This window comes from Rhincodon typus, chromosome 28 (assembly GCF_021869965.1).
Source record: "Rhincodon typus isolate 14 chromosome 28, sRhiTyp1.1, whole genome shotgun sequence".
Classification (NCBI taxonomy): Eukaryota; Metazoa; Chordata; class Chondrichthyes; order Orectolobiformes; family Rhincodontidae; genus Rhincodon; species Rhincodon typus.
The window spans coordinates 31,823,016-31,850,475 of record NC_063359.1 but is presented as its reverse complement, the minus strand read 5'-3'; the positions used below and the strand labels follow the sequence as shown (position 1 = coordinate 31,850,475).

Below are 27,460 nucleotides of genomic sequence, written 5' to 3'. Positions count from 1 at the left end.
AGACAGACAGACAGACAGACAGACAGACAGACAGACAGACAGACAGATCCTGAACTGGTGGAGATAATTCTCTGTATCTTGGTTCCAGTCCCAAACTATTCAGTACCTGACAAACAATCATATTTGTTGGCAGGCAAAAGGCATTTTTCATTGATAAATGGTCACTAGTCTATACCCAATCAACTTCTTGTTACTAAGCAGAACTGTACCTGAATTCAATCTCTGGTCTTCCATTTGGCTGCAGTCATTCAATTACTGTTTTTAAATCATGCAGCCTTTCTTCCCCCCCACCCAAAACACTGGTTTTAAAACGTTCTCTCTCATTTCAATCCACAATTAAAAAAAAACACAATATACATTCCAATCTGAATTTATGAATTAAACCATGCCTCAAAACAGTGCCCTCTGCTTATCATTTCCCTAGAAACCATTCCTCCATATTTATCCTCTTACAATTACACCTCATCCCAAATTCTTCTATTAAAATTTCTCCTCACCTTCTCCTTTCCAAGGATAATGTAAACGTCTCGAGTTTCTCATATAATTAAAGTCTCATTTCCTTAGCACTAGTGCAAAAAATCCCGTTTGCATTCACTACTTGGCTCAGATGCCTTTTCTAAATTTATTGTGCTTTTATTTCGTAATTTTCCCATTCCACATATCTTTGGTTCACCTCTTTGTTTATCATTAAATTCATAATTTCTTTGGTAACAAAAGAAAGCTTTAAAAAGTTTCTCTTACCACGAAGATTACATTTAAGTCTGATCTCATCAAACAATGGAATCTCTGTCAATGATGTAGCACCACGTTCATTTTCAATTGCCCACTCCACCAATTGTTCTGAAGCTTTTGGAAGATTAGATACAACTGATGATTTCAATCCTGGCCAAGTTGCATGAATTCTGTGGGATAGCTGAGAAATTATGCAATGTTGTTACTCAAATCTGATTATCATTTATAATCAAAATGTCATTATTGAAGGCATCCTTCTAATTTTGTTTTGTCTGATGCCAAATTGGTTTACACTTGGAAAAAAGTGCATAATACACTTTCGTAACAACATTGATGAAATATAAAAATCAATTTTAACTTAAGTTGCTTACTGAATATTAAACTTTCCCATTTTAAGCATAATACATTAAAGAATATCAAGTATAATTGCAACATTTTGAAAAATAATATTAAATGAAAGACTACTATTTAATACTTATTCATGGAATTACAGAATCCCTACAGTGTGGAAGCAGGCTATTCAGCCCATCAAGTCCACACAGACCTCCAAACAGCATCCCATCCAGAACTCCCCCCTGCCTCATAACCCTGCAGTTCCCATGCCCAATCCACCTCGCCTACACATCTGTGGAGACTATGGGCAATTTGGCATGGCCAATCCTCCTAACCTGCACATCCTTGGACTGCGGGAGGATACTGAAACACCGAGAGGAAACTGACACACAGAGAATGTGCAAACTCCATGTTAGACAGTTGCCTAAGGTGGAACTGAACCCAGGTTCCTGGTGCTGTAAGGCAGCAGTGCTAACCACTGAGCCACCATGCCATCCTAAATTTTTGAATAATTGTCTTAAGAATACATGTTCTAAATGACTGCAGCAACTTTGATGATGTGATCCTGATATTGTTTTATTACCTTAAGTTGTAATGAAGAAGGAACTTCACCGCTGATGTTCAGGTTTATAGGCTTATTGCTCTGTATAACCAGGTAGACAGTTGGGCAATTATTTCCATGTGTAAATTCAACATTCAAGTTAACACTCTTATCTTCCGAGCTCCTAAGTTTTGAGATCCCAAAAAAGGGATTTGTTAAGAGTATAATGATAAATACATGTTACAATATTTTATGTATAACCATATAATAAATAATCAACTAAAATAACTTAAAAATTGTCTAGTATAATAACAGATGGATCACTCCGCCTTCCTGAATATCTGGGTTGAAAACTAGAGAAGGCTCACAAATACATATACAGCATAAAGGAAAAAAAAATCCATTAATCTAAAAACATGGACATAATTATTTTATTTCTATTCTACTTTCCTTCTTGAAGGCAGGTCCAGTCTACTGAGATGTGCCTAAGGTCAGGGCAAAGAGGCCAGACCCAAATCCATGGGGATTGGAAATCAAACCCATGCTGCTGGCATTAATTTGACCTACATTGACTCTGGCCAAATGGCTAACCAGCCTCCTAAGAAGTCCAGGTTGCTTTGGAACATAGACTTTTACTTGCAGGTTGCAATCTGGAGCTGGTTGTAATGGTAAATGCTCCAATAGGTTTTCCATTCCATGGCTGACCAGGAATCGTATTGCCACTATTGGCATATGCCATAAGTATTTACAAGTTGAAATCCACCTGGGCCACAAGACCATCCAGTCATTTGATTTACATAACAGAAATTTCGATGTGATCAGAATATTTATACACATTGGTAGGAAAAAAACAATTTTGATCGAAACTGACAACCAAGTAACTAGTTCTGCTTTTAGTATAACCTAAAATGCAACTGTAGACTTTTCAGGATCATATCAATGCAGCTTTGTACTATTTAAGAAAAGACGTGATTTGTTGGTCAGAATTAAATCCTTACAGTTTTCTTCAGACATAGTCTGTATATTTTATTTTAGTTTTTAATTAGTTTTTTGAAAATTCATTAAAGGGATGCAGTCATGAGAAACTTAATATAGAAAGCAATGAAGATGCAGCACTGACTCACTGGGATGACAACTAGGAAAACATGAAATGAAGAAATAATCAAAAGCCTACAATAAGTGTATTCAGCGGAGCACAGAAGTGCAAGAACAGAGTATCTCAGAAATTATTCTGATGTTTTCACTAGCTACTAGCCAGAAGTAAATAGAGGAAGGGGTGGAGCTGGGGGGAGGGTAGGTGAGATGGAGGTAGGTGGATGTAGGTAGGTGGGTATTGTGGTTGGTCAGTGGTAAAGGTGGAGTGGATAGGAGTAGGAAGATGGACAGGTTGGGGGAAGGACAGATTTTGAAGCTGGTGAAGTCAATATTCGGGTCACTAGGCTGTAAACTCGCAAGGTGAAATAGGAGGTATTGTCCCTCCAGTTTACGTTTGGCCTCACTCTGACAGTGGAGGATGCCAAGGATGGACATATCACTGGGGGAGTTAAAGTGGATGGCAATGCGAAGGTTGGGTTGATTGGTGCATGTACAGTGCAGATATCTGCGTTTCGTCTTCCCAATGTAGAGGGGACCATATCAGTATCCATTGCTCACAAACGAGCTTTCAAGTTTCCCACACTACAAGAGAAATTTATCTTCAAAGATACTCCATTGGCTGTGAGGTACTTTGGAACAGCACAAATTTATGAAAGGCAGCATATTTTTAGAAAGAGAAGGCTGTGGGGTGTCCTAACAGAGGTCTTTAAATGTAAAGGTGTTTGATAGGATGGATGTAGTGAAGATGGCAGCTAAATTAGGCAAATAGCACCTTTATAGTGTTACTTGGTCACAAAGTCACTTAAGGCTTGAAAACAGGATCCAAGCTGCATACAAGTACGCTTCAATGGGAAGCACATTGGGTAGAGATCAGTAACTAATCTTGTAAAGGAAGAAATCCAAAGTTCCACTTATTTGCTAAAAAGGATGCAGCCTCAAGACTTAAACAGATTAAATCAGATTTTTTAACTTTGTCGAAGTCCAACCACCCAGTCCAATCAACATAAATTTACACAAGTTAACACACAAACTGAGGTTGATGTTAAGCTATAAATTGCACACACCAAAAAAAAATCTTAAAAATGAGTTCAGCAGTATCTTCAGCACAAAGGTCATGCTCCACTATAACGTTTTTAAAAACTCTTTTCTTCTTCTTCGAGAATTTCAGCTCCCCACCCCCTGCCAAACCACAATGAGTCAGCCTGCTCCCAAATTACAGCAATGCACAGAATTCCATGGACACAGTCTTCACCAAAACGGCACTGGCAGACAGGACATTCTCAATTCTTCTTGGAAGATCTAGATTATGTAGATCCACCAAGTATCTCAAAGTAACAGGAACAGTTGCAACCTGTGCACTCGCTCATTCTCAATTTCTGAATATAGCCTTTATTTTCTTCAGTTTTCTTATACTGCGTCACTGGGATCATATATGGTGAGCTTAAAATTTATCCATGCCCTTTTACATGCTGTACAACTGCAGGGATACACACCAAGCTCTGGATAGTGGGATTAAGCAGAGTGGTAAATTTTCATCCAGTGGAAATGGCTGCCTTTTTGCAGTAAATCTCTTGCGAATCTATTTTACAATCCCATGCTTTCTACGCTAGAAATTCAGTAATGCTCAAAGTTTTAGTTTCCAAATACAGTTTCAGCGCTAGTTTCCTTAGAAACTAGCAGAGTTTGTTTCTATTAATGGGCTCCCTTTGCAGTTAGGGACAGTAGCAAAAAATTACAAGTATCAATACAAAACACTACTGATTCCACGACAGAAGGAAACCATTTTGTTAAAAGGATTTGCATGCCTCCTGCTCTGGTAGAATTTCAGTTTGAAACTAAATGTGACTTGGAGATCGAGGAGAAGCTGTCAGTAGATCAGAGGAGATATGGCAGGCTATGTAGTTCAAGGTTTGTAATCAAGGATTTTCAGGGAATAATTCTCCCCTCAAATGTCATATAGGGCCAATGCATGACGATTTTTTTAATTTCAAAAATATACTTTATTCATAAAAAAGTTTAGGTACACACAAAAGGTCCAAGAAAGGTTTTGTACAGTCTTTGCGGAGAGAAAAAAAAATTGACATTAGATTTTGACATCCCCTAGAGCTACCCTCCATGTTGCAATAACAAAGGCATCTACTCACGCAGGAAACTATTTCATTTTCAGGCAACAATGTGGTCTGAGAGCCTAACAGACCATCGTTATACTCTGACAGAAAGATCTTAGATGGTAGTCTTTCTCCACTGTACTTTGGCCGCAGCTGCTCCAACCTTTAGTGCATTCCTCAGCACGTAGTCCTGGACCTTGAACTGTGCCAGTTTCCTACACTTGGTTGAGGTCAACACTTTACACTGGAAGGTCAACAGGTTTCAGGCAGACTAAAGAGCAACTTTCATTAAGTTGATGGCCTTCTAGGCGCAGTTGATATTTTTCTCAATGCGTCCCAGGGAACAGCCTATACATCACAGGATCTGACATCATGGAGCTGCTTGGGTCAAACCTCGACAAAAGTCGGTGCATCTATATCTAAACTGACCTATTAGAGACACATTCGAAAAGGAGATGTATGACACTCTCCTCCCCACTCGTAGCCCACTTCGAAGGTAGCATGGAATGGAGGAGAGAATATGGGCGTACATGAAGGATCTAACACACTGTACCCTTCTTACCGCTAGCCAAACTACGTCTTGGTGCTTGTTGCGAAGTTCTGGCAATAAGGGATTCTGCCAAATGACTTTGACAGTCTGCTCAGGGAACCACCTGACAGAATTAACCCTCTCCTTATCCTGGACGCTGTCGAGAGAATTACATGCTGCCCACTGCCTGATGGATTTGTAGTCAAAAGTGCTTTCCTTCACAAAATGTTTCCATGAAGGGACAGATAATACTTAACAGTGCATGTACTTAGAGTGTTCTGCAGACAGGCCAGACCCATCCTTCATAACACTGGGGAGGGGTAAAACCTCAATATGTTGTGACACTTGGTGTTTATATACCGAGGATCTACACACAACTTGCTACAGCCACACAAAGGTGGCCAATAGGATGAGGGTGGTATTGGGTACGTCCTTCCCCTCCTTATCCAGAGCTTTGCACATTATGTCCGAGGGCACAGTCCCATTCAAGTGGAAGATGGCTCAGGTGACTGCAGTGGCACAGTCTTGAAGTATGGAATAGATCTGTGCCACATACAGCAGCACTGTAAATAACTCACGCCTGATGATCACATTTTACCCATAGTGGAGAGGGAGCGGTGCTCCCATCTGCAAAGTTTCTGCCTCGAGGCTTTTTTTATTGCAAAAATATACCTTTTATTTATAAAAAAAAATCTTTATATACATAGTTACTGAGGCAGTTCTGAACAGTCCTTGCACATAAAGAACTAGCAAATACTGGGAATTTGGCATTCCCTGCAATTTCAAAAACCCCAGGACATTTCTTAATTATGCAGGACTGTAGTTCAATACATTGGAGGTACCAAGGGGGTCTGATAACTAAATAGACCCCCACTGTACTTTGCCAGAAAGACCTTAGACAGTAGTCTTCCCCAAGTGGCTTTTTTTAATTTCTAAAATATACTTTATTCATAAAAATATTTTTATATACAAATAAATCACTAAAGTAGATTGGTGCTGTACAGTAGCATATGAAGAGACAAACAAACAAACCATTGCAGACTGACTCTCCAACAAACAAACCAAAAGGCATTTCTTACTTGTGCAAGATTATATTTACACATATTTGAGGCAATGGGAGGGTCCAACAACTGAATGGACCCCATTTAACTTCACCAGAAAGACCTTAGACAGTGGTCTTTCCCCAATGTGCCTTGGTGGCAGCTGCCCCCAGTTTTAGTGCGTACCTAATCTCACGAGGTTTCTTCACTTCACAAAAAGGTCTGTGTGAAATATGCAAACTTGCAACCACAATTACAGCCTCAAAGCATGGCGAAGATAGCTCTGTCTGTGCCAGTCAAAATGACTGTGGCTCTTAAATATCACATGTCTGATTCATTTCAATTGTTGCAGAAAATACAAGCAATATAGAACAGTTTGCAGTACACTGCTGTGTAAAATTCTCTTCACATTATAAAGTGAAATATTATAATCTTATTTTCTTCTCCCAGAGAGAAGCAGGCGGAGCAATAACAAGGGTTTGCATAGATTCACGCTGAAAAAGATGGCCTTCAAGTTTATGAACATACCCCTGTATCAAGTTGGAATTGGGGTCCTTTGTGGTCTTTGACTCCAAGACCTCCCAAAAAGTGTAATTTGAAGAGCCTGATCAATCACCCGCAAACAGACTCAATTAGTGGAAAACTGCCATGGTAATTAATTAAATTAATTAAGGGGAGGGGTGACTTATTCAATGTGTTTAATGCATTTAGTACATTTTTAAAAGTGTAAAAGACAAACTTTATTTGCACTGGTTATAATTTGTGCTAGAAGTTCCTTGATCTTTTGCATTGGTCTAGCCAATTACAGATTAACTGTACTGAAAGAAAGCAGCACAGCCTAGCAAACATGTTACACGACGTAGTTACAAGTTTTATGCATTTTTGAATACAAATAATTATGAAACAATATAAATAAAACACATTTAAAAGGTAATAGAATGAAAGCATGATTTCAGTGGGCAGGCATTTTAAACTGGTTAAAATGGCAGACAATGAAGTTTTAAAGGAACAAATTAAAAGTTTATTCATGATCATTATCAATAGAAACTAATGATAATATTGATACCAGATGATACGGATATGCTTCCTTCTCAACTAATAAAATATGTTCTGATCAAAGAATAATGGAATGCAGACAATAGATAAACACCCTGCAGAAAATGAAAACAAGATCTTTCAGATTATTTTCTCTGTCTGACAATAAATATGAAACCCTAACACAGTAAAACTGGTTAGGAAAACATTCATTAGAATAAATTGAAATGGGCATTGGAACCAAACCGTAAGGATAAAAAGGAAACTGAACAATGGAAATGAGAAAAAATTAAAAAGAATGCTGGGAATAGACAATACCTAGTAGACAATTTAGACAACATCCAAAAGGAAAACCAATCTCTTTAGAAACGTTAATTTAAAGATGTTCAGTATAAAGTTCAGTATCCACTCTGAACCCATGAAAAACAGATCTCTGAATGAGAAGGTAGAAAATGTCAAACAGCAGAGGGACTTACTGCAGTCCATGTTCCCAAATCAATGACTATGGAAGATAGACAGTAGGCACATGAAAAATCTAACAGAATCTTAGCCTGTATTCTAGCTCACTTGAGATACAAAAGAGTAATACATTAAGTTGCGATTGTTGAAGAGTCCATTTAAACTGCATCGAGAGTTCTGCATTTAATTCTGGGCATCAGTTCTCAAATGGATATATCAGCCTTGGAGTGCATGCAGCAGAAACTCACCAAAATGATACGGGGTGATGAATGTGATGAATAATAGGGACACAGGTTGTACAGATAAGATCTGTATTTCAGTGAGTACAGAAGATCAAGAGGTTATCCAATTGAGATATTTTAAAAGTTTGATTTGAAAGGTAGATAGAAACTATTTGTTTTGGTTTGCAGAGCAGGTCAATAACCTCAAAATTATGCTGTACTGGAAGCACTTCTTCAAACAGAGTCTGGAAATCAGGAAGCACCCCACCCCCAAACAGGTATTTAGGCTACATCAACTGATCATGATCAGATGATATACATCAAAACCTTCTTGAAGGTAGATGTCAACAGTGTTACTGTACACCAGATAACAGCAGTGCTCTGTGGATAATTTAGAGATTTCTTAATTTTTGTGGCATTTGCTACAAATTAAAAAAAATCACATACACTCAGCAGGATTAATGAACAGTGACATTTATATCAATCAAATTGCTATGTAGTTGCTTAAGAAATAATTACAGATTAATTTGATATTCAATACTTCATTCACTCTTGCTATGGTTATTGCATTTTCCAGAAGTCAATATTTTTAATAATTGACAAAATGTTGTAAAGTTAAGTATTTCACATTTTTTATTATTAAAGATGAAAACATATGAGGAACTTACTTTTTAAATCAAATGTAAGTTGAACTTTCATTGATTATACCCTGTCATGGAATATATGACCCAGTTTACTTTTCAAACAACACATCACTGTGTTAGCCTTATCACTTCCATACAAAGCAACACTGGCTTTTTGAAAAAGCAGGACAAATCCAACCCGGTCAATTTCACTTGACCGAAATGAGGAAAGAGGTTGCTGAGAGTGTTATCAAGTAACACTTACTGATACTTAGGTTTCATCAGGGCCATGCACATTCTGACCTAATTACAGCCTTGGTTCAAACATGGACAAAGAGCTGAACACAAAGATAAGTGACAGTGACCAGCGTTAACATCATGGCAGCATCTGAGAGTATGGTAATCAAGGTGCCCTAGCAAACATGAGATGAAAGGGAATCAAGGGGAAAACAATCCATTGTTTGAAGATGGCTGTAGCTGTTAGAGATCAATCATCTCGGTTCCAGGACATCAATGTAGGAGCTCTTGAGGGGACTGTCCCCTGAACAACTTCAGCTGATATATCAATGACATTCCTTCCATCAGATCAGAAGTGGGCATGCTCATTGATGATTGCACAATGCTTAGCACCACTCATGACTCAAGATACTGAAGCAGTCTAGGTCCATAATCTTGGACAACATTCAGGCTTGGGCTGTTTAAGTGGTAAGTAACATTCACACCACACAAGTGCTGGGCAATAACTAGCTTCAACAAGAGGAAATCTAACCATACTTCTTTAAACTTAATAGGATTACCATTGATGAATTTCCCAGTGTCAACATCCTAGGGGTTACCATTGACCAGAAACTGAACTGGGCAAGCCATGTAAACACAGTGGCTGCCAAAGCAGGTTAAAGGCTGACGAATTTCATCACATCTAACTCCTCATTGCCTGACTCCTAAAGACTGCCCACCACCTAACAAGACAAATCAGGAATGTGATGGAATACTATCCAGTTGTCTGGATGAGTGCAGCTCTAATGACACTTGAGCAGCTCAACACCATCCAGGACAAAGGAGTACACTTTAGTAACACTCCAAATAGCACCATAAAGATTTACTTCCTCCAATACTGGTAGATCAGTAGACGTATGCACCAAATACAAGGTGCAATGCAACAATTCACCAAATCTCCTTTGCCAGTACCTTCCAAACCCACAACCTCTATCATCTAGAAGAGGAGGGCAGTAGACGCATAAGAATACCTCCAGCCCACACAGCATCCTAGCTTGGAAACTATAATTGCCATTATCACCGTCGCTAGATCAACATCTTGGAATTCCCCAACATCACTGTGGGTGTACGTACACCACATTTCAAGAAGTGGCTCAACAGCACCTCCAAAGTTCAATTAAGGTAGAACAACAAAAATGCTGGCCAACCAGTTAGCCCAAATCTAGTGAAAGAATAAGCAAAATAAACAGAGTAAAAACTCAATCTTTTCTTGAGTAGTTAATATACACAACGAATTCTGTACCTGAAATAATTGGGTATCGGTATTAGGTTTATGATATGGATTTGAGGAACGACATGTTGGTCAGATGTCACACAACCCACCAAGTCTTCCTGACGAGGTTTGCGATCCAGATAATTTTCAGCACTGATACAAGGCATTTGTTCACACTTATTTGGAAACATTTCACCTGTTTACAAAAAAAAAGTAAGTTTAGTTCAAGCAAGATCCGTTTCAATACTCTCTGTATTAATGGTGAGAAAACCCTTTAAAAACTAAAAATTAGTTAAAAGGAGAAAATTCGATTGTAAAACAACTTTTTTTTCCCCTCATTAAAGATATGTAATGCTTCAAATAAAGAATTTCAAGCTAAATAGAACTGTTAAACATCTCTAAGTCAAATAGGTTAAATATTTGATCAGAGAAGAATAGTTCTTTCTAGACTACCAGCTAGTTGCAGAAAGTAAATGCTCATAACCTAAAATGAAAGCACAATAAATCACCATGCTACATTCAAAGTGGTTTAGCTACTGATTGGTTGCAAAAATAGTGGTTAACAATTCAATTTTATTGATACCCAAATCAGCCAGCAAGGTGGGATTAATAGATAAAAATATTGGTTGTGAATCTGGAATTGTTGGTTGATTAATATGCTTGAACATTCATAAACAGCATTTTAATAAAACTGACCGGATTTACATGTTAACTACTCAGTAAACTTGCTAAAGTAAGTACTTCCTTTTAAAAAACATGGTGGATGTAATGGTACCAAAGGCTATCTGCTTAAAATTGAAAGTTTTAACCTGTAATAACTCAGGAGACCGGACCGGAAAGGAACATCATTCATTGTTGAACACCAAAATAGAACCACTACTCATGGCATACATAGGTGAGTCCAGCCAAAGACAGACAGTCTGAGATTCATTCCTGGATCTGATTTCCTTTTCCTTTATATCCTCACGAATTTTCCACATGTAACCAAATTTTACCCCATTATCGTTACTTTTTTTTTGTTTTAACTACTAACGACCACCAATAAAGTTGGGTCTGCCTTTTTCTACAGAGACAAAAATAGAAATTGCTAGAAAAGCTCAGCAGGTCTGGCAGCACCTGCTGAAAGAAATCAGTTAATGTTTCAAGTCACTTTACCCAAGCCTTTCCAGCAATTTCTATTTTTGTTTTTGTTTTATAAATATCACTAGTAATCACCCTTTTAGCCAATTAAATATTTACAAGCAAAGCCCATCAATGGGCAATGCGAACCACAGAAGTAGTGAAGGGGAGGTGGGGGTGGTGGAGGGAGATAGGGAGAGAAGGAAGGGACTAAATCAAAAGTGAAGTTAGGTAGAGAAATAAAGCACTATATACCCTGCAATGCCCACTGCTCTCCAAAAGACACGGGACAGCATTGATGGACACCACATGCTCCCTCTCAAATGACATCCAGGCATGAAGATAACCATGGAAGAGTGGCAGACAGACAGTCAGCAGAGCAGACCCAATGGTCATTTTTTTTTTCCCCTTTTCATTTGGATCTGCTTTATTTTACTTCCATTTCTTTATACCCAGAAGTGTCATCACACACAACTGAGCGCATGTCCCAGCACCAAAATCACCATGACTGTTTTTTAAACTAAACTACTAAACACCAACAGTAATCACCTGTGCAGCTAATTAAATATTTACATGCAAGGTCCATTAAGGGCAAAGCTAACCATCAAAAGTGAGGGGAGGTAACAAAAGAGGGAAGGGACTAAATCAAAATGGAGCTGGAGTGGGAAATAAAGCACTGTATGCCGCACATTGCCCACCTTTCTCTAAAGACAGCAAGAGCATTGATGGACATCACGTATTCCCTCTCAAATGACACCCAAGCATGAACGTAACTGCAGAAGAGGAGCAGACAGTCGGCAGATATAACCATTGGGTCTGCTTTATGTTCTTTTCTTTTCATACTAGATCCACTTTTTAAAAAACCTAGTTGCTAATCAACCTGCTCAAATTTGTTATTACACACCTCTGGAACAGGTGGGAATTGAGCCTGGGCCTCCTGGCTCAAAAGTAGAGATACTAATTCTGCACCATAATAGCCCTCTGGGCTTTGTTTTTCTACATACAAGTGTTATCATACACGACTGAGCAACCTTCCCACCAATAAAATCACCATTTTTATTCTAAACTGCTGACCACCACCATCAATAATCACCCAGGCAGCCAATTAAACATTTATATGCAAAGCCCATTAAGGGCACCATTTTGGCTTTATTTATTTTGTCTCTCTTGTCAACCTGTTCAAAGATAATAGTACATTACCTCATGGAGCAGGTGGGACCCAGGCCTCATGGTTTAGAGGCAGGGTAATTACAACTACACTACAAGAGCTCATTAAAGTCTTAGGTGGAAGCCAGCAGGTTTGGCCAGAATGGGGATTGAACCCCTGATCTTAATGTTATTAACACCACACTCTAACCATCTGAGTTAACTGCTTTATTTTTTTTCTACCCAGAAACAGAAACAGACTCACAAAACTGAGTGACCTGCCCACCGTCGAAATCAGTGCCACATTTTTTCTGCTTTTTTTTGAACTAAGTAACCGCCACCAGTAAAAACACCCAAACGCCATTTGAGTTTTTGCAAGCAAAGCCCATTATGGGCAATGCAAACCATCGAAGTTAGGGGGAACTAAATCAAAACTGAGTGGGAGGAAGAAATAAAGCACTGTATCCCCCAACAGTGTCCACCTCCTACTAAAGACATTTAGAGTACTGATGGACACTGCATGCTCCTTCTCCAAAGACATCAGGCACAAACATAACCGCAGAAGGGCAGACAGTCAGAAGAGATGGCCCCTCCACAGCCTGCTGCCTGGACCGGTTTATATCCAGCCTGGCTAGGCCCAGGAGCAGACCCACGAGGTGGCCATCCGATCTGTCCACACTCCATACCAGATGCCCAAGGATCAGGTGCATAGAGCTCAAGTGCAACAAAAAAAACATACAAGATTTTTCAAGTTTATGAAAAAAAGTGTAAATATCCACAATCAATATAAACATTGTCCACGGACTCCACAGCACCACAAAATAAACAGTTGGGCTGGGAGTCCAAGAACCACCACAATCTGTGAGAACATGGGACAGCTGCATGCAAAACCCTCCATACCAAGTTCCTGATGCAAACTGGGAGGATTCCTGCATAGGGAGCCCACCAATGGGGATCCCCATTACCTGGTGGGGAATAATCCCTTGGTGCGCTTAAGAGCTCAGGTCACAGGCGATGGCCTACCCAGCTGGAACCTATTACCAAAGGAACTCATACTCAACAAGCTCCACGAGGAGATCAATTAGTGATTCTTCACGGATTTTGTAGGGCGTATCATTGAAATTGAAACAAGTTTTCAGACAAAACTAAAATTGTAGTGGCAATTGTGAAAGTTGGCAGAAAGCAAGTATAAATTATCAGGGTAAAATTACTCCTCGATTTTCTACAGATCTGAACCATATAACCAGTGGAAGAATAAAGGGGAAATGGACTCATGTTACATCCCAGCCAAAATGGAAACAACATATGGTCTTGGTGTTGTTACCTCCCACAACAAGTCAAATCAGAATTGGAATCGAGAGGCGGTTGAGGACTCTGGGTCTGTACTCTATGGAGATGGAAGGATAAAGGGGCAATCTCATTGAAACTTACAGAATACGGAGGGGCCTGGATAGAGTGAATGTGGGTATGATGTTTTCACTAGTAGGAGAGACTAGGACCTGAGGGTACAGCCTCAGCGTGAAGAGATGATCCTTTAGAACTGAGAGGAAAAGGCATTTCTTCAGTTACAGGGTGGTAAATCTGTGGAACTCGGTGTCACAGAAAACTGCAGAAGCCAAGTCTTTGAATGTATTTAAGGCGGAGATAGGTTCTTGGATATTAACGGGATCAGGAGTTACAAACAGAAAGCAAGAGAATGGGTTGAGAAATTTATCAGCCGTGATTGAGTCTGCTCCGTGATTCAATAGGCCGAATAGTCCAATTCTGCTCCTAGATCTTAATGGTCTTATGGAAGTACTTATGCTTGCTCATCAGTTGGATAGTGAAGAAAATCGGAGCTTCTATTACAGTTTTTGAATGAAAACCAAGAATGGCAACACTGTCTTTCATGACACATGGTTAGACTTTATTAGAATTTCAGAAGATAGTAAACTCTTCCACGGAAGAATAAACTATCACATACTTTAAAAGATTAGTTACATTCAACATGGGGATTCTCTGGATCAGTACTAGCATTTAAATTGCTGCATTGTGCTAAGGTATCTCTCATATAGATTGGTTCTAACTGGTGCGCTATTCTGAGAGGGCTAGCCTTCACAAAAAAAATCTGGCAAAATAATAGTAATTTCTGTAACTTTAATGCAGCATTTAACTACAACACAAAATATTGGACTGAATGATTGCCAGATTTTGGAATCACCCAGATACTAGCCACAGGTTTCAATACAATAGAAAGTTTAAAGACAGTGCGAATGAAGATGAAAACATCTTTACACCTGGACAAAGAAATGTGGGAATTATGGTATTATGATATTTTATATAAAGTTAGGAGGTATCTGTAACCCAACAGATTTTGTATTGTGCTTCACGGAGGTAAGACCAACTCTCCCTGCTTAAAGGAGAATAAATCATTGATCGGTTTCCGGAGTCTCCTAACAATTTGTCAAGTTGTACAAGAACGCCTGATAAAAAATGAAAGTCAAATGAAAAAAGGTAGAAAATTCTCCAACTAGCACAAAGCAACATCACTGTGGATGCTGCAGATCAAATATGTCAGTTCCAAGACATCATTGCCAGAGTTGTTCGGGACACTAATCATCTTCAGCTGCTTCTAAGACCTTTCCTCAATCTTGAAGTCAAAAATAGGGATATTCCCTGTTGAGCACACAATGGTCAGCACCATTCTTGACTCCATAGACATCGAAGCACTCCGTCCACATGCAAAACACCAGTACAAAATTCAGGCTTATCCTGCAGTGGCAAGTAACATTTGTACAACACAAAAGCCAGGCAATAATCATCTCCAATAGAAGAGAAACTAACCAATTGTCTCTTTAAATTTAATGGCATTAGCAATACTGAATCTCCTATTAACATTATCCTGGAGGTTACCATTGACCAGAAGCTAATCTTGACCAGCTATATTATACATAGGTTGGGTATTTTGCAGCAAGTAACACACTTCCTGAGTCCCCAAAGCCTGTTCACCATCCACAAGCCACAAATCTGGAGTCTGGTGGAATCCTCTAGATTTGCCTGGGTGAGTGCAACTCCACAATATTCAAACAGCTCAATGCCACCCAAGACAAAGCAGCCTGCTTGATTGATTTCAATTCTCCGCACCCTCCCATTCAGTCTAATACCATGCACAGTGGCAGCAGTGTGTGCAGTCTATCTTGTAGATGGTAACAACTCACCAAAGGTCCTCCAACGACACCCAACCTCAACCAGCAAGAAGGCAAAACAGCAGCAAATGGACTGGAGTACCAGGATCGGTGCTGGGTCTAAAGCTTTTTGTCATCTATATAAACGATTTGGATGTGAATGGTTAGTAAATCTTCAGATGACACCAAAATTGGTGGTGTAGTGGACAGCGAAGGTTACTTCAGAGCACAGTTGGATCTTAATCAGATAGGCAGAAGAGTGACAGATGGAGTTTAATTTAAATAAATGTGAGATGCTCCACTTTGGTAGGACAAATCAGGGCAGGATTTATACACTAAATGGTAAGGTCCTAGGGAGTGCTGTCGAACAAACGGACTTTGGAGTGCAGGTTCAGTTCCTTGTAAGTGCAGTCGCAAGCTGATAGGATAGTGAAGCTTGCCTTTATTGGTCAGTGCATTGACTATAGGAGTTGGGAGGTCACGTTGCAGCTGTACAGGACATTGGTTAGGCCACTTTTGGAATACTACGTGCAGTTCTGGTCTCCCTGCTCTTGCAAGGATGTTGTGAAACTTGAAAGGGTGCAGAAAAGATTTACAAGGATGTTGTCAGGGTTGGAGGGTTCGAGCTATAGGGAGAGGGTGAATAGGCTGGGGTGATTTTCCCTGGAGCACCAGAGGCTGAGGGGCGACCTTATAAATTCTTGAGGGTCTTTTCATCAGGGTAGCCGAGTCCAAAACTAGAGGGCATAGGTTTAAGGTGAGAGGGGAAAGATTTAAAAGGGACCTAAGGGGCAACTTTTTCATGCAGAGGGTGGTGCATGTATGGAATGAACTACCAGAGGGAAGTGGAGGAGGCTGTACAATTACAACATTTAACAGGCATCTGGATGGTTACATGAATAGGAAGGGTTTAGAGGGATACGGGTCAAATGCTGACAAATGGGACCATTTATTTAATTTAGGATATCTGGTCAGCATAGATGAGTTGGACTGAAAGGTCTGTTTCTATGCTGTACAGCTCTATGACCAGCACTTGAAAGTTCTAATACAAACCACACACAGTATCCTAATTCCAAACTGTATAGCTATTCTTCACTGTCACTGGATAAAAAAAAAATCCTGTAACACTCTTCTTAACAGCACTGTGGGACACAAGATGAACTGGAATGGTTTAAGAAGGTGGCTCACAACCACCTTCTCAAGTGCAACTGGAGAGATAGTGGGGCAGTGACATTGTCACTGGACTAATAATCTGAGTTTAAAGTTCCAAGATGAGTGTAAATCCCACTAAATCCCACAAAGATCCTTACATAACACATTCCAAACACACAGCCACTTCCACCTAAAAGAACAAGGGCAGCAGATATATGAGAACACCATCACCTGCAAGTGTCCTCCAAGCAACTGACCATCCTGACTTGGAAATATATTGTCGTGCCTTCACTGTTGCTGGGTCAATATTGTGAAATCTTCTCCCTAATGGCATCGTGGGTCTACCTTCAGCACGTGGGCTGCAGCAGTTTAAAACAGCAGCTCACGACCTCCTTCAAGGACAACTCAGGATGAGCAATAAAATGCTGGCCAGCCAATAACACCCACATCCCATAAGTGAATAAAAGTTGAAGTTTGGAAGTCAATAAAAATCTAGAATTAAAAGCTAGCCTAATGGTTACCAGGTAAACAATGTTGATTGTTGTGAAAAAAAGTATCTTGTTTACTGCCATCCTTATCTGGTTTGAGCTACATGCAACTTCAGACACACAATGTCACTTATCCTAATTGCCCTCTGAAAAATTAGGGATGGGCAATTAACGCTGGCTGAGCCAGCGACAGCCATGTCCCGTAAAATAAAAAAAGGAAACGAGTACCTGAAGTACATAAAACATTTACACGTTTACGTATTGTTTTATTTGTTCAAAATGAGGTGATGAGATTATAAATGACGATTAACATGCAATCTTTAGTGCAGTGACTTTTTAGTTTCTTCCATTACAATGGTTGGCTTTTGGGCTTCTCTGTTGTCCAAATAAAGTGTGCAAAACAACTCAACTCCTCAAATATTATTCATGTAAAAGTTAACCATGAATGTTGGCATTAAAAAAACCCATTTCACAAATACAACTTTTACATGAGCACACATAGTAATTTTTCAAATGCAAGAGCCAGGTTAGGAAGGATGTTAAAACCAAAATGTTAAAACTTCCTTTTCTTCTTGCTTTGACTAAGTACCTGTTCAATATTTTTAAGTTTTCATGTATATTTTCAAAATACAGATACACTTGTCTATGAAGCAAATATTTCACTTCAGTGTTCAGATTTTACCCCCATTTATGAACTTTAATGTGTTGCTGCAATCTTAACGATATAAAATTGCAACTTCTTACATTGCTTTGTGCATGCTCCCCACAAACATCAACAAGAAACTCTATTATTAAGATTTCTCTATACACTTACCTTCTTTCAGTTCTATTGTTATTCCACCAGCTTCTTCAAACTTAACTAAGCTAATGACTGAACTGCAGTTTTCCTCAACTAGCTTCAATTGTTCCAGACTTGAAAGTTTCCTTGTTTCCTGGGGTATCACATAGGATTTTGTGGAATGCTGCAAAACAAACAGCTTTAACAATTCACATAATTATTTTAAAACACAGTCTCATGTCAATCTCTTACTGATTTGAGCTTTGCATAATACTTTTCAAACTGATGCAATTATGAATATTGGAATAGCTTATTTCACAAATACATATAGTAGCATTTAGATTAGTTACCTTAGCATGTCTTGATAGAATACACAGCCATAATACCCTTGGAGGTCATTTTTGTTGATTCTTAATTTTAATAAAATCATTCTAAAATAAACTTCTTGCCTATGTCTAACTAAATAAATTATTTCCAGTTATTTTTACAACAGCATTATTAAAAGATAGTGTCTAGCAAATAAATGTCACTGGTGTACGTGCACATTTAACTTTGCAACTTCTTTTAAGTAAAACGTTCCAATTATCCATATGTATAATAATTATAAGCCTCTGCATTTTCCAAATTCTGCTGTCAATCAATCTCTCAAACTGAAAGGCAGAGAAAGCATGAGAGAACCAGAGAGAGAAAGAGAGAGAAAAAAAAAGTGAGAGCGTAAACAATAAGGAGACACAAATCAGGAGTGGGGAGGCACAGTCCGGAAGAGGAATAAGAAATATGGTTCAAGGATTGGCTGGAATAATATTGATTTATCTCTAAAGAAGTAGGTGTGTATTTTCAGAATATTCTGTTCTGTGTTTCCAGTACTTGATTTATATTTGTATTAGTCACTGATAAGATTTAGCATCATAATTTAATAAAATTTGACCTTAATTTTTCCTCTCCGGGCCTCCTGCACTCCCACTGACACATAACCAGTAGGTGAATCTTGACAGAGGTAATAAGCGAGGGCATGGGAGAGGAGCAGCAAGAAGAAAGAAGTGAGGAGATCAGGAAAGGAATGGATGTGAACAGGAGGGAGGGGACAAGCAATACGTACGGCAAGGAAAGATCAGGAGGCGGAATGGAATTGATGGTAATGAAAGGGAGAGAAAGTAGAGAATGGAGTGACAAGGAAGCAGCAACTGAAAGGATAAAAGGGCAGAAAGCAGGAAGGAGCAACTTAGTGTGGGAGACAGGGAGCAGGACAACGTTGGGGGGTTGGGGGATGGGGAGGGGAATGGCAAACAACAGCTAAGTTAGTAAGAGTAGTAAGTTCATAGAAGTAAAATGTTGAAAGGAATGTTGAGACTGTTAAGTTCAAGCAGGTTTTTACACACAAAAATAATTGAAGGTCAGGAACATTCATTCATTCTTGTGCTCTCTACCCAAAGGCAGGTCTTTGGCTCATTGTCTACTGTTGTTTCATGTTGAGCAGTTTTTGCCTTTAACTCTCAAGAGGGCAAGAAGCAAGGTAACAAGGCCTATCTCAGCCAGAACCGGAATTGAGCCCACACATCATTCTGAACCACATGCTAAGCATCTAGCTGATTGACCTAACTAGTCGCTGTCAGGAACATAACCCATATTACATCGTACCTTATGGGGAAATGACTTTCAATTAGCATGTTACGGTTTAGCACATCAATTTTTAGGAACACATTGGGAGTGTTAAACAAGCGACGGGTGTGTGTGTTTCAAAAAAAGACGAAAAGCTACATGTGTACATGCACACAGAAGAAAAATAAAGCACTAGTCATTATCTAATAAATTTAATAAAATTAACTACCCTTTGGCTGTTATGTAATGACACTACCTTGAAATCTTATTTGTCCTTAAAACGGTATCAAGAAGTCACAACTTAGTCTCATAAAACAAGTCTTGAGGTGACATTCGTAGTGCTGCGTATCCATGTGCAGACACATTAACAGGACTGCATTCAGTGACTAACAGACTATTTATTCTTGGATACAATTAGAAGTTTATTTTCATTTCAACCCCATCAAGACTCAGCTCAGTAGTTTGGAGCCAAGCTTCTTCCTAAACTTCCTTTGAATCATCAGGAAGCAGGACCTTTTTAAACTTTTGTACGTCAGCAGCTAAGTCTAAACTTTTAAAGAACCTTTGGTGACCCAAATCATGACAATTGCATTACAGTGAGGGTTATTAAGGTGAACGTTTTTAAACATGGTTTCTAGGTTTGCTGACTATATTCTCAATATTTTGTAGAAGTACAGTTCAGATTAGCAAATAAACAGCAATTCAACCAAACAAAACATATACAACTTGCTAATCAGTGTTTCAAAGAAAATGTCCAACTCAAGAACCTGGTTCATCTTAACTCCTTAACTGTACACTAATTCAGATATATCATATGCACCACTGGATTTAAAAACAAACAGTCTCATTTTTCTCAATTATCAAGGGTTTCAATAATAGTATGGAAGGAATGAATGTGCCATGCATACTTTTATATACAGTTGTCTTGTTAACCACTTTTGGGAAAGCAAGTATTTGGTTTATCTCTGATCACCCCTGAGAATTTGATGATCATCATCTTGAACCACTGCAATTCATGTCGTGTAGGAATGCCAAAAGTGCAATTAGGTAGGGGGATCTATGTATGTGACAAATCGGGACTAAAAAAAGATATTTTTCAAAATCTTGGTATTGTGTAACTTGGACAGTAACTTTGGTAATGACCCTATGCATGTGCTGCCCATGTTCTTCCAAATGGGTTGCTGATTTGGTAGGTACAATTGAAGGAACTTTGGTGGTTTGCTACAGTGAACCTTGTGAATGTTACGCCCTGTTGTTACAGACCACTTGCATTGGAAGAGTGAACATTTCAGGTGGTGCTAATCAAATGAGCGGTTTTGCCTCGGATTGTGTCATGTTTTGGGCCTGCATTCATCCAGATAAGTGGAAAGTATTCTATCAAATTCATGTGTTGTGTCTTGTACATGTTGGAAAGTCTGAAGAGTCAGGAGATGATTCATTCACCACAAACTACCAAGGCTATGAAACGTTTTTTCTTATTCATTGACAGGATAACGGTATTGCTAGCTAGACTAGCATTCATTTCCCATCCCCAGTTGCTCAAGGTCACTTAAAAGTCAACAACATTGCTGCGGTTCTGGAGTCACATGTAGGCCAGAACAGGTAAGGATGACAGATTTCCTTTCCTAAAAAGGACATTATTGGAAAAACCCATCTGGTTCACTAATCAATAATGGATTAGACTCATCACTAGACTCTTAATTCCAGATTTATTTTTATTGATTCAAATTCCACCACCTGCTGTGGTGGTATTCGAATCTGGTTCCCCAAAACATTATCTAGGTCTCTGGATTAAATGTCCAGCGTTAATGCCACCAAGCCATCGCCTACCCATATTGCGCATAGCATGATTCATCTGCTTCCCACTTTCTGGTTTTAACTGAAATCAGTTCCTGAAAGCAGCCATATTATTGTCAAAAATCACCTTTTGAGCACAGCCATCCAAATGAGTGAATTCCAAATCCTCATTTCTTCCCCAAGAAAATATCAGGACCTAGGAGTGAAAACTCAGTCTACAGACCCTAACCAGAACACTCCTTATTACCAGAGCCAAATTTCATAAGTAGGATGGTGTTTTGATCTCCCACAATCTACACTATACCCATAAGGACTGCCAACCGAATCTGCCTGGTAAGACTGCTTTAATTTTGTCACTTCAAGATTCAGACAATATGGATTTCAATTCTACATTATAGAATGGAGTTCAAAGCTGTAGCTTCAGAATGAATCCAGAAGGAATATGACCACCAAGCTAATGTGACTGTAATTATTGTTCGTAATAAAGGCATATTAAAATGAGAGTGGGTGCCCTCTTGGGATGCAATGAGGTTCAAGTCCCATCTGCTCCAGCTCTCTGAACAGGTTAATTAGAAACAAAAATTTACACACTTGTTTTAGCATTTGCCAGCATGTGCACCTTTTCCAATACTTGGCCAGAAAATTTTATTGCACAGTCTTCAGTCTTTAATATATTAATGTGAATGCCACTTCATTCTATATTCTACTTTGAACTATAATACTCATTCTTTCGATTCCTCCCCTGGCAAAGTATACTTTGCAATTCCAATTACTTACATACATTTTGAAAAGTTGACAAGGTAGCCTTCTGACAACTAATTACAAGTAATTTCATTTGTTACACAAGAATGCCCAATTACTGCAAATATCCCTGTAATGCTCTCACAAATATTAAAGCTCATTTAAAAAAAAAATGTAGATTTGGGTATTCGGCTTTTAATGAGTCACATGATTTTTGTTCTTCCTACAGTGTTTATTTAACAGACCAATTTACACTAAAAATTTTGGAAAGTTGCTGCTCACTCAGTTCATAAACTTTGCCACTCTTCCTACTGCTTGGATTCCTTCCTGTAAAGTAGTCTATATCAAAAAAAGTTATAAACAATGAAATTCCATAGTTCTCAAACGTTACCAGCAGCATGATGAAACAGAAGGAAAACAATACAAGAAATGAAGCAGTTTACAAAGATAGAGACACAAAAGTTCTTTTCTAATAAAAAAACTCGTTTGAAAATGTTATAGCACATTCTGCGGCCACGACATCATGAAATAGGATTTGAACCTGGACCTTCTGGCCTAGTGGTAGGGACATTGTCAGTAACATGGTTTTTTGGGCCAAACACCACTGCCAGTATAAGGAGGGGGAAGGATCTAGTGGTTATGATCCATAGTGGAACCCAAGACATAGGTAGAACTAGGTATGATGTTCTGTTGAGAGTTTCAGGAGTTAGTGTTCAAATTGAAACACAGAAGGTAATAATCACAGAATTATTACAAAAGTCATGCACTGAATGGCATAGGATCAAACAGATTATAGAATCAATTTAATGGCTCAAATATGGCATGGCAAGAAAAGGTTTTGATTAAATAGAGCACTGGCATCAGTACTCAGGGATGGGGAAAACAATTCTGTCGGACTGGGTTAGAACCAGCATGCTGGCCAGTTGTATAATTAGGACCATGGAAAAGCTTCGAATCAAGGGCGGTGGTGGTGGTGGTGGTGGTGGTAGGGTTAAGGAGAGATCGTTTTAGGAGAAAAATCCAAGCAAGAAATAGTGTAACAATGTGACTAAAAGGCAAGCAGAGTAAACAAGGGGCTGAATGTTAAACACTAACTGTGCATCAGTAAATAAGGTCAATGAAGGGAATGGCAGTAAAAGGAGCACTGAAATTAAAAAGGGTCAAGCTACCCATATTTACACAATCAATTCGCATCCAATTAACGCCTAATAAATATGCACCGCTCATTCCCTCATCCCATTAGGTCCCAGGCATTTCTTATGACCTTTGTAGATGGTATCAGGCCACATTATGGCCCAGATCTTCTGATGAGAAGATAGCACCATTGGCAGGCCATACAAACATACAATTTAAGAGCAGGAATAGGCCTCTTGGCCCCACAAGTTTGCTTCACCATTCAATAAGATTACAGCTAATCCGATTACTCCATATTGCCACTTACAGCCAATAACCTTCCAACCTCTTTCATACCAAGGATCTATTTACCTTAGCCTTAAAAACAATCAAAGACTGCTTTCACCAACTTTGGAGGAACTGCATTTCAAAAATTCTCAATCCTACATTCACCCACAAGAAGAAACATCCTTTCCAAATCAACCCTGTCAGACACATCAGACTTTTGTATTTCAATCAAGTTACCTTCTACAATTCCTAAACTCGGTGGATAAGAGTCTAGCCTTAGTCCACAGTCCCTTCAAGATTGCGATTTTCTGTATGAAGGGTGTCTTAAAATGGTAATGTATGGACTGTTTGGATAGCTGCATATTGGCACAACCTGGAGGGAACAGAGGCTAAAATAAAGTATTGCCTTCATAGATGATACAAAAAAAGGTCTTTGTTGAAGAAATGTGTAATTGATACACAATGAAAGAGATCACCAGTCAATATCGAAGCTGAAAGTTAACTGAAAGCTAACTGTCAATAAAAACCCAAAAATGTGGCCCAACCAAAGGGACTGTATCACACAAACAATTAAGTACACACAGCTGGTCCTGTCAATTCCCACAATCTATCAAATAACTGCACTTTGAACTCTTTCGTGAAGCTGATATATTCCACTTAAGCACAAAATATACTTCCATTTTATTGTTATCTCTAAGGCTTTTTTAAAAAAATGAACATCCAAATAAATTCAGCCCTTACTCAGTAAATTAATCCCCTTATTCTGAAGTGATGTTCTGAACTCATCTTATCTATGCTATTCAATACTGTGTGGTAGAGTTTCCACATGGTTGAGTGATTTGTGTAACAAAATATTGTGGAATTTCAAATTCAAGTTACATTCAGAGTTTTCTTGATCTTCTGCAGTAGTTTAAAATAATTGTGCTGGAAGGCAACTTCATCCACAAAACTGACCATGGCACCAGATGAAATAAATGCCTACAGGAAAGGTTTCAAGAGGGAAAGGGCCAATATCTTTTCCAGGGCAATTAGGAATAGGTAATAAATGCTGGTCTGACAGCAACACCTAAGTCCCATGAATGAATAAAATAGGTATTATGGTGAATTTATGTTAATTATGTTTATTTGCAGATTTTGAAAAGGCCTTTAAAATTAAATTTCTGTTTTAAAAACAAAGACATCAAAACACACTTTTGAAAAACAGAAAATTAAGACTTTTGATATTTAAGAGTATAACCACTAATAAAAGTAACAATGATTCACAATTGTTTCTCGGAGTCATTTTTAAGATATTTAAAATGGGGGTGCTCACAGGTGATGCACTAGACACCCCAACAAAATGCTAATCCTAACCCTAACATATGTTTTGTGATAAATTTTCAGTTGTAGTAGTAAAACAGCCAAGATTACCCTTAAATATTTTTAGGAATATTAGTGTAAGAAAAACAAACAACAAATACATTCAAAAATGTTGCCACTTGTGCTGGTTAATGAGCAATTTAAACTTTGTTAATCTTTTACCATACACTTGTCATCAGTCTGGAAAATTACAAATTTACTCTTTTAAAAATCTATTACTACAATTAAGAGAAGTGGCTGTAAAAATAGTGCAATTGTAAAATATAAAAACATTAAATGAATTACTCATTTGAGCAAATTTGTAATTTATTGGAAGCATTATGTGTACAGAACAGCAGTGAAATCAAATGGGAAAAGAAGTCACCAAGGAAAGGTCATTCAGCCCTTCAACTTTGTCTCTCTACAAAACAAGGGGTATAGATCCTTATGTAGCTTGTGAAAACTCAGTCCTCTTTGTTTATAGGGAATCTTATACATTCACTATAAAGCAGATCAAAGTACACGTTCTTTCACTGCTCCTCACCTATCATGCAGTGAAGTATATAATGTACAATAAATTATTCCAATATCTGAGAATTAGGACATTATCTAGCATGCAAGGCACAATTTTACAAATCCTTGTTGCTTCACAAGCCAGCAGTTAAGAGGAATACGGCATGTTCCATGCATGCTTTATACACGTTTATACATGTTTAAAATTAGACATAAAATCATGTAGCATGCATGCATAGATCTGGTTTGCATTTGTCATAAAAGATACTCTTTTGGCAGAACTAAAATCAACCATCCCTACATAAGATTTAGTAGGTCAGTGCGTACAATAATAATCTGTGTTGGGACACAGCTTGACTAAAAGTGAGAAGAAAATACACATCGAAACAGAAACAGCATACATATTTAGGCTCTCTAATAAGAGATTGTTTCAAGGTTATAAAAATATGATTGTGTAAGTTAATCTAGTAAAGAATTAGTCTATTTCTAAGACCTTTGGCTAAGTGTCAATTTTCAAGTGGATTTTCAAGGAAGGTTTCTCTTTGCAAGGGTGACATTTCCAAATGCATCATCCCAAACTCACCTCATTACCTACCTATCCTGCCCTTACTGTGCACTCTCATCCGATGCTAGCCCAATTCTACCATTTGCCAATGCTGGAATATCCTAGAATGATGAACATCCCTGGCACCATCTTTTAATTAAAAGACCTCGTGCACCCAGACAAGCACTGTTAGTCTAGAACTGCATTGCACAATTATATTTGCACCACACATCAGAGAAAAGAGAACTGGTATCTCACTTTGTCAACAGGAACCCGATGGACAGGGTAGTGCGCACAGGAGGATTTTCCCTCTTCTCCCAGTATCAGTGGAGGCCGTGACATCAGACCCTGCCAGAACAGTCTGAGATTGCCACTCAGGTCAATGCAGTCTCATCCATCTGGAGAAATGGTCAATGGCTTTCCCTGTTTCAAAAGAGTATGTGCCACCATCTCCTCTCTGCTAGCTCAGCCATTCCGCCTGCTACAAACAGCTAATTCCCAGAAAGGTTTATGTTTTGCCACACTCAGTATTGCAAGCAACGTCTTCCCTCACTTGCTCTCACTCATCCCAACCCCCAACACTACCAATCCTATATAGCCTCTGCACTGCCTACATACTCTGACAATTCACCATTTTTCCCCACCAGCACCAGCACTTACAGCTGCAGAACGTACTTTCATTTCACTCAATCCCTCCTTTCTCTCATTACAGGAGAAAGCATCCCAGAATAAAACAGAGAGAGCAAAGTTGGAAATAGGCTGACATCCCGTACCTCACTTCTTCAGAGGGTAAGATTCAGTCTCTGACTGTCCCAAGTGCTGGAAGATAGGCCAAGAGCTTGGATGCTGGTACTGGGGACTGCCCTTGACTTTTTGTGCCGAGACACCCTGACTTGACGGAAGAATGCTGACAAGCAAGCCAAATGTCTGGCTTAGTGCCTGTGCTAAATGGCAAGGCAAGACGGAAGCACTTTGCCCCTTTGCCAGAGCAAACATGTTCGGAGTGCAAAATGTCAAGGCAGGAATGCTGTGACCATCCAATTGGAGCAAGGTAATTGAGCAGACCAGAGATGTAGCCAGGTGTCTATCCCTGCGCACAGTATGAGCTTGCAGCAGGATAGTAAAGCCAGCTGCCAGTGCATCTCAAGGTGCAGCTTTAAAGTGCAAAAGTGTATTGTAAGTGAATCGGAGATGTGCCATTATAGTGTGATGAAGCTGGCAAAAGTCTGTGGCCAAGGTCCAGGATTATGGAGTGCATGCTACTGGTGGCCTGGAGATGTCGGATATCCAAGATGGAGTTCCAGAGGAGCAAGCAGTGAGCTGGAATCGCAAGGCAATTGCCACAACTTTCATGTCAGAAATTCTCGTCCAAGTTCTCTCTTGGCAGTTGGAGAATAGGAAGTTGCTTATGAATGAGGCAAAATATGCTGTTAATCAGGTCAACAAAGGCAATAAACCCCCTTAATAGACCTCTG

At 39.0% G+C, this 27,460-nt stretch overlaps 1 protein-coding gene across 2 annotated transcripts in view; it reads right to left on the bottom strand.

Annotated features, from left to right (window-relative positions):
- Positions 1-27,460, bottom strand: part of LOC109936100 — a 129,346-nt gene that overhangs the window by 54,825 nt on the left and 47,061 nt on the right. For both annotated transcript variants that reach the window (XM_048613611.1, XM_048613612.1), the window contains 4 exons: positions 18,089-18,236; positions 10,236-10,401; positions 1,649-1,790; positions 742-913 (listed from right to left, as the gene is read on the bottom strand). In XM_048613611.1, the coding sequence (XP_048469568.1) occupies positions 742-913; positions 1,649-1,790; positions 10,236-10,401; positions 18,089-18,236 (628 nt within the window). The remainder of the gene's footprint in view (positions 1-741; positions 914-1,648; positions 1,791-10,235; positions 10,402-18,088; positions 18,237-27,460) is intronic.